Source organism: Acanthopagrus latus, chromosome 9 (genome assembly GCF_904848185.1).
Source record: "Acanthopagrus latus isolate v.2019 chromosome 9, fAcaLat1.1, whole genome shotgun sequence".
Lineage (NCBI taxonomy): Eukaryota > Metazoa > Chordata > Actinopteri > Spariformes > Sparidae > Acanthopagrus > Acanthopagrus latus.
The window spans coordinates 29,122,379-29,134,778 of record NC_051047.1 but is presented as its reverse complement, the minus strand read 5'-3'; the positions used below and the strand labels follow the sequence as shown (position 1 = coordinate 29,134,778).

At 43.1% G+C, this 12,400-nt stretch overlaps 2 protein-coding genes across 6 annotated transcripts in view; both read right to left on the bottom strand.

The window, feature by feature from the left end:
* LOC119026353 (UPF0538 protein C2orf76 homolog) overlaps positions 1–1,596 on the bottom strand; it is a 34,955-nt gene extending 33,359 nt beyond the window's left edge. For 2 of the 5 annotated variants that reach the window (XM_037110654.1, XM_037110655.1), the window contains exon 1: positions 401–423. Coding sequence is in view for 1 of the 5 variants with exons in the window: in XM_037110656.1 (XP_036966551.1) it covers positions 401–451; positions 1,239–1,368 (181 nt within the window). In the remaining 4 variants the exon portion in view is untranslated. Of the gene's footprint in view, positions 1–400; positions 452–1,238 lie in introns of those variants that run through there. The other 3 variants (XR_005077122.1, XR_005077123.1, XM_037110656.1) reach the window with 3 other exon arrangements.
* Positions 1,597–2,272: 676 nt separating this feature from the next.
* On the bottom strand, positions 2,273–7,579 carry LOC119026355 (metalloreductase STEAP3-like). The gene is made up of 6 exons (XM_037110667.1): positions 7,455–7,579; positions 6,266–6,751; positions 5,790–6,117; positions 4,775–4,974; positions 4,530–4,694; positions 2,273–4,124 (listed from the first exon to the last, which is right to left on the bottom strand). The coding sequence occupies exons 2-6, from the start codon at positions 6,743–6,745 to the stop codon at positions 3,846–3,848; spliced, it is 1,452 nt and encodes a 483-aa protein (XP_036966562.1). The 5' UTR covers positions 6,746–6,751; positions 7,455–7,579; the 3' UTR covers positions 2,273–3,845.
* Between the last annotated feature and the right edge of the window lie 4,821 nt (positions 7,580–12,400).

The following is a 12,400-nucleotide window of genomic DNA, read 5'->3' as shown; positions in this document are numbered from 1 at the left end:
TGAACGTGTTTTACCAGGTGTGAACATTTCAACATCCTCTCTTCAATCTGCGCATCATGTGTTGTTTATATCCTGGTCGTTGGCACCATTTTTGTTCCCTTGTTTTTATCCTGACTGTGTGTCCTGGTTTCATTTTGCCCGGCAGCAGCACTCTGTCACTGTGTTCTGAAAAGTGCTGTACAAATAAAGTTTATCATCTAAATGAGCTGAAGCTTCAGAGCTGCTGTTAGTTTTAAAACCACCAGATGTCACTGTGCTGCTGAGTTTCATCTGCTCATCAACAAATATCGTCAGGAAAACTGATCTGATCATTAAAGGAGCAGTCTGTAGTTTAAAGGAGCAGTCTGTAGTTTTGTTGAGTAGTGCCCTTTTTAAAGCAAACCGTGTCAGACATACGTACCATAACTGTGTTTCTTGAAAGGAGGAGGAAGTCCTGCTCTTGTTGTGATATCTGGAAGAAATGTTAAGGTTAATCATGATTTTAGCTTCAAGTTAGTAACTACAGACAGTAACATACGGAATATTAAAATACACAAGCATTAGACTTTTAGAATAAAGTCACAACATTTGAAAAAAAAAATGACTTGACAAATGACAAAAAATAAACAGAAGAAAAGTGCCTGTGAGTTAGGGCTGCAACTATCTATTGTTTCCTCAATTAATAGATTTGTAGTTTGATCTACATATATGGTTGAAGTTTTTATTTCCTGTTTATACTGTTTATATTGATGCTTATGATTGACTGCTTTTACTACTTATTTATTATCACTGTTTTTAACTAATGCTCTCTGTTTTATCCCATTTCCTGCTGTAATAAATCAAAGTCCCTTGTTGTGGGACGAATGAAGGATTATTTTATCTTATAAAATGTCAGGAAATGGAAAATGTGAATCAAGTCAACGTCCTCGTCCGTCAAACTAATGTCAGAGAGGAGGAGAGAAACCAGTAAATATTCACATTTAAGAGAATTTGAACCTTCTTAAAAACAGTATGAGAATAGTTGGTGGTTAATACAACCTTTGACAGCGTATTAGGCAGCTGAGTGATAATACCTGACGAACAGCTGGAGGCTACAGGAGAATGTGGACTGTCAGGAAATGCTAACACATGCTAATGTCTCCAACCAAACAAACAAAACAACAAATCACTCAGACTAACTAGTTCTCGTGTATAAGGAACCAGCTGCTGCAGGAGTCGCTCGTTCTGGTTTAATAAAGCCTGTCTTCTTACTGTCTCACCGTCTCTGACGAGCTGAATGAAGTCCTGCACGGTCTGGTCCAGATCGACCCGGTGAAACACGACCGGTTTGAAGTTTCTGTGCTCGAAGGACCTCACCAGCCGGACGGTGACCACAGCTTCCCCGGCCATGTCCCGCTGACACCGGACTGTGAACCGACTCTCTTCCTCAGACGCTGGCGCTGTCACACAGGTGTTCGGCAGGTGGGTGTCCGGACCTGCGGGCTCGGTATCATGGTGGGTGTGATTAGCATGTGTTTTCAGACAAGCTAGGGCTAGCAACCCGAAGAGACTAGTGCAATCGATAACGTTCAGCGATCGAGACCCGATGAGTCGATAACCGAGCGAGCGAGTCTCCTTTGTTCTTCGTGGGTTTTGGTGGGAGAATGTCTGTGTATCGCCACCTACCGTGTCGGAGTGTTTACAACATGGAGGCAGAACGAGCGGTCCAACACACCATCAAATAATCTGAACACGTCAAACAATCGTACACATAAAAACAACAACAAATGTCAGTCACAGTGTTGAACAACCAGACGTTATACATGATCCAAACTAGTTTCATGTTCAAAGTGTGACGTGTAACTGGCCAACTGTCAGATTAATCTCTCAAAACAAACATGGGACAGCAGAGTAACTGCTGCTAAATGTAGCTGCGCCAAGCTTCTTAGCTTAGTCAGCTGTGCAGCTAACAGTTAAATTCTTACATATTAAACTTTTAAAAAAGCCGAAGGTAACATTTTACTTCAAATAGTACCAGAAAGTGTAAGAAAAAGTAAACTATACATATATTTGTATATTTCTGAGTCCCAGCCTGTGTGAAATCGTCGGCTACTGAAGTACAGTACTTGAGTAAATGTACTTTGTTACATTCAGTGTATTCAACTTCATCAATCTTGTAACGATTGTTTCTGAAACAAACATTTGTTACCAGTATTGATATTGATTTATTTCTGATAACTGTTTAAGACACACACACACACACACACACACACACACACACACACACACACAAACACCAGCTGAGAACAACAAAATAGAGAAAACATTTTTATTCAAAATAACTTCATGTTGTAACTGAGATGTTGTGTTACATGAGAGTTCAGTATATACATATACACATACAAACACACCTATATATTTGTATATAAACACACACACAGACACACACACACACACACACACACAAACAATCGCTTGTATTTGTCTTTGGATTTCATAACAGGAATCTGATGATATTGGAACTGAATAAAGGTATAAAGTATTGAAATGACTGTTTCTTAAGGGTAGTAAACTGGAAAGTGTTGATAAAACACAAGGACAGAGGTCTTTATGATGAACAGACATCAAAGTGCAGAAAATAAAACCATAAAGTGCTTTAATTTGTTGATAATGACACAGAGAAGCTGTTGTAATGTTGTCGGGTTTAACACCCTGTAAAAATGTCTTGTCACAAAGTGTTCTGACGGTGAAGGTGACGACTTGAAGGTGAAGACAAACTGAGGTATTAATGAACAATTTATCACACTTATTTTTTCATACAGACTTAAAGGAGTCATTCACTCTGTCAACTGTTTCACTTAAAGTTTTCATTTGTGTTTGATGTTTCCAGGATAAACATTTTATTAAACGGAAGCTGAGAGATCAAAATGTACACTAATTGCAATGTGGTGTTAATTATAATTCTCTTGGAGGATATTTTATGTCATTATTAGATGATGACAATAGAAACACAACATGTGAAGAAGGAAGAGAGAAATTAACTTTTTCATGTTACTTATTCTATTGATTTGAAATCACGGGTGTTGTTATTCTTTACTGGTCGACTGTTTGTCTCAAATATGACATTATTCTGACTTTCTTAACATTTGTGTTATTTACCTGCTCGGTTGCTGATCTTAAACATTTTATTTTCTTTAAGTTATTTTTAAATCGTGTTAACATTATTTGTGGCTGCAACTTTCATAGCAACTCACTCTGCAGCACAAATCTAATGTAATTATATAGATATGTAAATAAAGTTTAGCTTGTTTGCTCTATTGACCCATTTGTTGCTAATTAAAGATAAATTAGAGAGTGATTGTGATTATTTTGAAATAGGAAACTTCTCCTTCTCTCTTCCTCCGGTTCAATAATCAACTCAAACATCAAATCAGCTCAAACTAAAGTAACTGTCCTCTCTGTGATTAGTTCGAGTTTAAACTGTTTTATCCAGGAAATGTTCTCAACATTACTCAGAAGTATCAGACCTGTAAAATAAAATGTTAATCTCTCCTGTTTTTGTTAACAGATTTGTGAAATGTGAAGCTGGAACTGATATTAAACATGTTTACAGTCCCTGAAATAACTTTTTTTGGAACTATTATTATAAACTGATAAAAGATTTGTATAAAAATGAGGCGATCTTTAAAAGAGGTCAGAGGTCATGAAGGCACAGCTGGATCAACACATCACAGCTCGTCTCTGTGTCTGTGTCTTATTCTTGTTAGTGTGAGCAGAGAAGTGTCAGTCGTGAAGGATTCGGAGGAGGAGACAGAGTTCAGACTCTCACAGAGAGAAAACACACCTCTGGACGGTCCAGAAGTCTTTCCCTTCTTATCTCTCAAACATTAAACATCACCAGGAGGATCCTCTTCAGGCAGCTCCTGGTTGTTTGGGGGCCGGTGTCTCGGGCTCTCCCAGCCCCGGCGGATCTTTGTCAGTCTGAACATGAGACAAGGCAGAGCCAAGAAGGTCCGTCCGAGCAGGACGATGCAGGGCAGGATGAGGGCCAGCAGGTACACCGGGGGGAGGTAGTAAGGGTAAGCCCCGGGGAAGAAGGCGAAGTCCCAGCCGAAGAAGAGAGCGTGCATGATGGACAGAGTCAAGGCAGCGTAGCCGAGTCCGGACTGCAGACACACAAAGAGAAGAGTTCACAGACTTTAAGGTGACGCAACAAACCAAGAGAACTCTGCAGTCATCACAATAACAAACAGATCCACACTGGATTAGAATCAAAGATGTGTTGTTCAGATTTGGGCCTCTTGAGGACTCGACTCCACACCGAGCTGAGCATCAAACACACATTGACATATTATAGTGTATTTCCACCCAGCAGACATGGAGGAGCCTGCAGGCGGTGTGATGGACTGCTGTGGTGAAGACGGAGCTGAGCCGCAGGGCAAAGTGTTGGACTCACCAGTCGATCCACACTCCTCTCTGACCTACAGCCACAAGCTTGACGTAGTGACTGAAACAATGACAGCCCGCTCAGTAAAACCAATAAACTGTCAGATCTGTAAACGATTCATCACCTGAACAAATGTAAACTCCCTCCAGTTGAGAGCGTTTCCCACTGAGGGCAGCGAGGTGATCGCCAGCAGGGTGAGGACTCCAAATCCCAGAATCCCACAGGAGAGGTAGAGATCGGACCTCCACACCATCTGCTCCGACCACGAGTTCTCGACACCGGCCCTCACCTGAAAGTAAAGACACACAGAGGTCTCAGAGCGAAGCAGCTCAGACTCCAGGTTGATGTGTTTACCTGCTCTGGTCTCACCTGTCGGTAGGCGGCGTTCAGCAGGTTGTATCCTGCAGCTCTCCTCAGCGTCAGACACATACTGTACACCGCATGGAGCACGGCACACAGGAAGCTCAGCAGGCCCAGCTCCTTCCGTCTGCACAGCCAGCGGTCCAGCCAATCAGGGAACCTCTTATATTTGGTTCCTCTGCCAAGCTGGAAGACGGCCGCCAGCAGACCTGACGAGACGAGAAGAGTTAACAGCTCATCCAGAAGCCCAACAGACAGATCGACACCGGTTACTAAAACTGTTTGCTGCCCTGCCTGCTGATATCAAGTAAGATAAGACAGAAATCAGTGAATCCAGAGGGAGACTGTCCAGCAGCTGTAACACCAAGTTACAGTTTAAATATTAATAACAACATGTTGTGGAGTTTGTCATATTAAGAGACGGTGAAAAGAGTCCGTCTTTCTGTCCGGACCAGCTCGACTAATGATTGTTTCAATGGACGACTGATTTGTTGATTCTTGTCTCGATTGATCGTTTAGTAGTTTGGTCAGTAAAATGTAAAATGCTCGTCTGTGTTAAGCAGAACCCATGACGACATGTTCCTGATGTCAGAGACCGACAACGAGACCAGACTGCAACACCGAGACGCAAAAATGTTACTAACGTCTGTTAATAACGTCACAAATGCAGATTAAGAAAAGAATGAGTTCTCTAGTAAAACCAATAAACACGGATGTGTGACGTCATTTTGGGAAAAGTTCATGAATAGTTTTGTTGTTCGGTGCTGAACTTTGACAGCCGCTGCATATACTTTTTTAAAAATTCTGACAACTTTGACACAATATTGTCAGTAACTTGGAGTGAAATGCTGACTAAATTGTCCCGTGCAAACGTCGGGTGGTAATCTCTAAATCACAAGAGGCTCAAGTGTAAATGAGCTGCAGAGGAGGAAAGAAACCAGGAGATTATGACCTGGAATCAGAGAATTGTGAATTAATATAATAGTCAACAGCTAATCGATGTGTCTGATCATTAAATCGTCACCTGGCAGGTAGACCAGAGCCAGTGTAACCAGGGAGACGGCGGGCAGCGCCTGGTTGACCGTCACCAGTGGCAGTTCGTAGAAGTTGTTCCTTCCTTCGTCGAGGTACGGCAGCAGGATGTTCCTCAGGAAGAGGTAACCATAGAAGAAGAGGAAGAGGAGGAAGGTGGTTAAGACGGGGCCTCCCCAGGAGGGGAAGAGGATGAGCGGGGCCTCCTCGATGTCTCTGGAGGCACACAGACCGCCCAGATCCACGGGGCTGAAGCCCAGACGACGGGCCAGCTGCAGCACCGTGGACTTGGAGTCGGAGCAGTCGCTGCAGATCAGCACCTGGAGGAGGAGTAAAGGAACATTACCACTTCTTATTGCTCAGTTTGGGATTTTAGAGGCCAACTTTCCTAGAACCACATATCACAGTGTGTTTCCAGGAGTCGATGAGACATTAAATATTCTGTTCTGCTCTTCACCTCCACCTCACCTGTCTGCTTCCATCATGGGCTCCAGCCTGCAGCGCCCACGCAGACACCGTGTTGAAGCCCTTCACCACCCGGCTCTGAGGGAGCAGCTCGGCCAGCCTCTCGGCGTTGGCCCGCCCTCCTCTGTTCAGTCCGGTGGCGTTGCTGACGTCCACCAGCACCTTGCCCTCCAGCGGCTCCCTCAGCCCCACCAGGGTGTGATAGTGCTCTGGGTAGACGGCGGTGAACACCACCTTCTCCGCCCTCTCCGCCGCCTCCCTCTGCGTCAGCAGCTCCACCCCGGCAGGAAACAGACCCCCGGCCACACGGCGAGGGTCTCTGCTGCCCACCACCACCCTGAACCCACAGGCCACCAGCCGGGTGGAGAGGGAGCGGGAGAAGTCTCCGGAGCCGATGATGGAGATCACGGGGCCTCCAGGGCCGCCGGGCTCTGACGGGTCAGGGTCAGAACTGGGCAGCAAGGGGGTCTTCATGTCGGTCATGATGGGCTGCAGGAGGAGATGATCACATCAGACAGATGAGCAGATGAATATTATTTCATGTAATACAGACGCAAATGATAATTAATGACCTTTATTATCTCTGTATACAGTTTTTAGTGCAGTTTAATGTTGTACAGATTATTTAGAGGCAGGTCTAATGAGCTGCTGCAGCCTGTTTCTCTGGTTTGGTGCTCTCTCACGTCATTATTTGACATCATGATGTCATGAGTGATGTCATCATGTGAATCCTGACTTGGTTTTTACTTGTTGGTCTTCAGGTTGTGAACACAAACAAGCTGCTTCTGACAGACAGTAACACAACAACACAACCTGCATATTTACAATAATTAACTGTTATGGGACGAGAAAACAAAAAAATAAAGTGTTCATCACAAAAACAAATGATTCCTCTGCAGTGAGTATATTCAAACACACACCTGTCATTTATGTTTCTCTGTTCAAATTAACGTGAAGTCAATTTAATTCAGCTGTTTATTGTATAATGACAATAAACTCTCTGATCTGATCTAATTGACTTTTCTATGCAGCAGGGATCAATTATACTGATGTAGAGAAATGAAAGTGAAATCAGCTGAGTGACACAAAAACTGAGAGGAAATCAAAACTGCAAACATTACGAAACCGTCCTGGCAGGAGCTGATCAGAACCGATACCGGGACTTTACTGGGTTCAAATAAAGACAACTCACCGAGTTCTGTTGCCAGAGAGCCGGGCTGAGTCAGTGACGGTCCAACAGTCATGTAACGTCTGTCTGTCTCCTGTCTGTTGTCCTTCACTGCTAATGAAACTCTTCTCCATGCCGGTCACGTGTTTCTCTGGCCCCGCCCACTGCTGCCTTCAGGCACTCAGGATGAGCTCGGACTTTTTACGTTTCACAAATTGAATGACTTAAAAACAAAAGAGCCAGCCGGTCCTGACAGTCCTGACCACAGACAGGTCCGGACCACAGACCGGTCCGGACCACAGACCGGTCCGGACCACAGACCGGTCCTGACAGTCCGGAGCACAGACCGGTCTGGACCACAGACAGGTCCTGACCACAGACCGGTCCTGACAGTCCTGACCACAGACCGGTCCTGACCACAGACCGGTCCGGACCACAGACCGGTCCTGACAGTCCTGACCACAGACCGGTCCGGACCACAGACCGGTCCGGACCACAGACAGGTCCTGACAGTCCTGACCACAGACCGGTCCGGACCACAGACCGGTCCTGACAGTCCTGACCACAGACCGGTCCGGACCACAGACCGGTCCGGACCACAGACAGGTCCTGACAGCCAGCACTGATGCAACTGATCACATTCAGTGAGTAAAACACACAACACAGAAACTAGATGCTGAAACTATGATCTTTGGAACTACTTTTCCCTGGAAAACCCAGCATAGACCAGCACCAGAACATTCAACGGTGTTTCATTGAAAAATGAAGAAAACATACATATATATTCATGCAGAATCTAAAGATTAAAATAATGCCACTGAGTTAGCCTTCACCAGGTCACGGTTAGGGGTTATTAAACATAATATCATATTAATTCATTTACAGTTGTGACATGGATTAATGCTCATGAAAAACGACAACTCCAAAGTAGTGTTTAAGAGTAACTCTGATATTTCCGACAGCCCATGAAGGCCTCACAGCTGACAGGGGGAGATAAGGCTGCACCCTGAGGTTCAGTCTGCTGATAATGCAAAAGTTTTATAAGAGTCAAAGAGTGAAGAACACAGAGCTCCAGACACACAAAGATCAACTCAGATAAATAAAACAAAAGTGTGTCACTGTTTTCTTTTATTATTTTTGTTCCTGCAGCATTAAAGGGTCATTTCACTGCTGTCGATGTTTCAGGCTGATGTTTGAACTCTTTAGTTTCCTCAGCAGAGCTTCATGTTCTGTCAGATCAGCAGATGTTTGAACCATGTGAGAAGCTGATCTGTGTGTCTGTTAGAACATGTTTTAATTCAGACCAGTCAAAAGAAATCTTCCAAAACACATATTTAGATCAGAATTCTGGATATTTATGGGAAAAACAATGCACAACCTTTACCTTTTTATACAGCACATGATACAAAAACTGAGTTTCAAAGAAAGTAAATTAAAACACATTTTTTCATGCGCTGGTTTCATTTTTCTTTCAGACTGGTGAGAAGAAAAGATCCAGAATACACATTTAGATGTTTATATTAGATCAGATGTATGTTCTGGCAGATGAATGCATATTTAAAACATATTATTTCAGGAAACTTGTTATACGAAAAACAGCAACTCAAAGTGCTTCACAAATAACATTAAAAAACACGTAAGAAGACGCAAGAAACAAAACACTAAAACAAGGTTGGAGAAATGGAAGAAGGCTAAAACAGAAAAAGGTTTGAAAATAAAAGTCACAGTGCAGATAAAAGCTTTAAAACTGCTTCAGTGCAGTATATTACTAAAAACTGGTTGTTTTTGACTGTTGACAGTATTTTCGAATTAACTGAATGATTAAAAAAAAAAACCCTTTGGCTCCAACATATCAACAAACAAGAATTTGGGATAAATTCTAATCTGTGAGAGCAGTAACTGAAGCTCAGAGGAGAGAAGTGAAGAGTAAATTAAAGTATTTAAATGTGAATCGTCTCCACTGGGGGTCGCTGTCCTCCTGTCGGCTCCTCTGGCTCCACACTGAGCTCTGAATGTGACTCATCCTGTTCTGAGACGTGGTTTCGGTCCAGATGGCAGTCGGATCCTCAGATTCTTCAGATGGACAGAACCTGATCGAGAGGGATTTTCTCACCAGCCGAAGGAGACTGAGCTGAAAACACTGTGCAGAGAAATCACTCCGGCTGCTGTGGTTAAATTTGGCACAACAGGAAGAAAATATAATAAAGTTTCTGGTGTTTTTTTGTTTGGTATTTTTCAGCTGTGGAGGAAATTTTCAGATCCTTTACTGAAGTAAAAGTATTAATACAACAGCTAATATGGAGGAAATGTGTGTGAATAAGAAGCAAAATGCAAAGAACGTATGAGTTGTTTAAAGATAGTTCACTCATAGCTACACTGTTAAAGGATCAAATCACCCAAACAACATCACCCCTCCCCCCACCCCCGATCTCCAAAGCTCCATTTAACCCATGCCGAATTAGCTGTTAGCGCTTCCTGTTAACATTGTACTCATGGATGTACAGACAAGGATCACTGGATCACTGTGAGACTGAAGAAAAGTTAAAACTGTATATTTCTAAGGGAAGTTCAAGGGAAGAAACAATTGAAGAAGCTGAAGACTTGTTTTCAAATGTGATCCACCAAACAAAAAAAAACAAGCTTCCTCACCTGACGAGCTGCATGGAGACATATTTATCTTCATGTTTTATTTATTTACGTTTGGTGAAATACTTCAGATAACAAATGAGAGAACTGTATTTGTGTGTTGTGTTAAAGCCTCGTGCTGCAGTAGAGAATTAGCATGATGCTAACACTGTGATCACTATACCGTAATCATGTTTTTGGATCCATGATTCACTCTGAAGACATTTCACCTCCATTATTTAAGTTTGTGTTATATTACACACCTCCAGCAGAAGTCAGGTCCTGTTTGTAAAGCTAACTTTATATTTCCTTTGTCACAGAGCAGCACAGGTCTAAAGGTCCTTCACACTGTGTCCAACACTGGAGGTAAGAAGACATTGTTGAAGCTCTGTGGTCACAGACTTCATGAGAATAAAAGCAAAAGAAATAAAAAGAATGAGAATGTTTTCAGATCCTGAAAGGTCGCGACAGGATTTTCTATCTAACCTTTCCTCCACGTCCTCACTGAGCCGCACACCTGCAGACGTCTGACGGATGGAGCTGCAGCTCAAGATCATTTTCTCATGAGGTTCATTAAGAATCTCACCTGATCAATCACGTGGCAGCAGACTGAGCATCAGTCAGCCGTCAGAGACACGGCGTGATGTTAAGATGAAATCAGTCAAGCAGCTGTTACACAACCATCCATCCAATCGGGTCCAACTGCTGAGCACAGACAAGAGCGTGTTTTAATCTGCAAGTGATGATGATGATGATGATGTTTGGACTGTGTGTGTGTGTGTGTGTGTGTGTGTGTGTGTGTGTGTGTGTGTGAGTCACAGTCTGAACCTGAAATGTCAAACGCCAGCGACCGCAGGGAGAGGAGCGGTTAAAGGTCACAACACGGTGGTCCACTTCAAATAAAGTTATATCGGGTTTTACCTTTATTAATAACTCTCAGAGATGTTTACGCTCCTGTGACGGAGATCTAGTTCATATATATGTATTTAATACACTATAATGTATAAAGATGATAATTCTTCACATTCCTTTAAATATTTGAGTAAATCTTTTAATGTTTATTAACATTTTATGTGATTTTAGCTAAAGTCTGTGTTTTTCAGTGTTTCCAATGGAACTTCTTCTGTATTACCAAATATTTGAATACATTTTTCAGTAATATATTAGATAATAATAATAATCATACATTTTGAAGATGAAATCCTCAGTCTAGCTGCTAAGCTAAATGTGTTAGCGTGCACCTCATCTTAACACGCTGCACACAACGTCTTCTCAGATCAGTTTGTGAACTCAAGTCTTCTGCAGGCTTGGATCACAGCAGACGAGCTGTATAGAGACATTTTATTTATGTTTATTTTAAGTTTTAAAGGAGATAGATTTTCTTGGGCCTATTCACGATCTTGAAAGTTAAATAAAAGTCAACATCTGCACCAACAGGAGCTCCTCTCTCCTACAGAAACCCTGCTCCTCAAACGCCTCATCTGGAGTGCTGCCTTTTGCAGCATGTTGTTGTTAGTGGTGCTGGCTCAGGCATGTGTGAGCTGACCAATCAGAGGACACTGGGTATTCAGGAGGCGGGCCTTGAAGAGACAGGAGCTTGAACAGGTGATGATGACTGACTTTACATTGTTCTGTGAACTGTTCCTTTAAACAGCTGATCCAGGATCGATCTCTGCAGCAGATTCATGGTCACTAGAACTGAAGCGTTTATATAATTCTGACCTTTTCCCTTCATTTATTTATTAATTTCTTTGTTTGTTGTGTATGGAACACTTGTGGTGCCGGTGCGCTGAACTGGAACAGGACCTGCGGGCCGCGCTGTTCTCTCACTGATCTGCATAAAACATGAAGCCGCAGGGCAGAAGTTCTGGGTCAAGGTGAACCGGACTCTGAGGTGCTGCTCCACTGACCCACTGCTGCTGCTCAGCATGAACACATACAGTGAGTTACACTAGAACTGGACGGTTGTCAGCACAGGTACTCGTACACAGGTACATTTTCTGATTCTGCTGAACAGAATCAGTGTTTGGTTTTTCATAATCTTTTCTTTGGTGCTGATGCAGAATGTCATCTGTAGAGTAATTAGTAACTAAAGCTGTATAATAAATGGAGTCTAGTTAATTCATTTGAACATTTTGAACTAAACCTCTCACGTGCTGCACCTTTAATCACCAGACCTGCGCCGTCCTGCTCCTCCAGGCTGTTAGTTACCTTCTGGAGGGAGTAATTCCCCCCGAGCTCCGTCTGATTACACTGATGATGAGCGACAGTGACGTGAGGAGCATCTGTATCTCTGAGCTGCTCTCAGGTTCGTCCCCGAGGGAAACAACTAAAGCGCCGTGTCG

What these genes read in the sequence shown, in the direction of transcription:
- LOC119026355 (XM_037110667.1), bottom strand. Translation starts at nt 6,745, where the DNA reads ATGACCGACATGAAGACCCCCTTGCTGCCCAGTTCTGACCCTGACCCG. An exon ending in TGAACGCCGCCTACCGACAG is followed by an intron (nt 4,695 to 4,774) that starts GTGAGACCAGAG and finishes CTTTACTTTCAG; the next exon opens with GTGAGGGCCGGTGTCGAGAA. An exon ending in GGGAGTTTACATTTGTTCAG is followed by an intron (nt 4,125 to 4,529) that starts GTGATGAATCGT and finishes GTGTGTCTGCAG; the next exon opens with TCCGGACTCGGCTACGCTGC.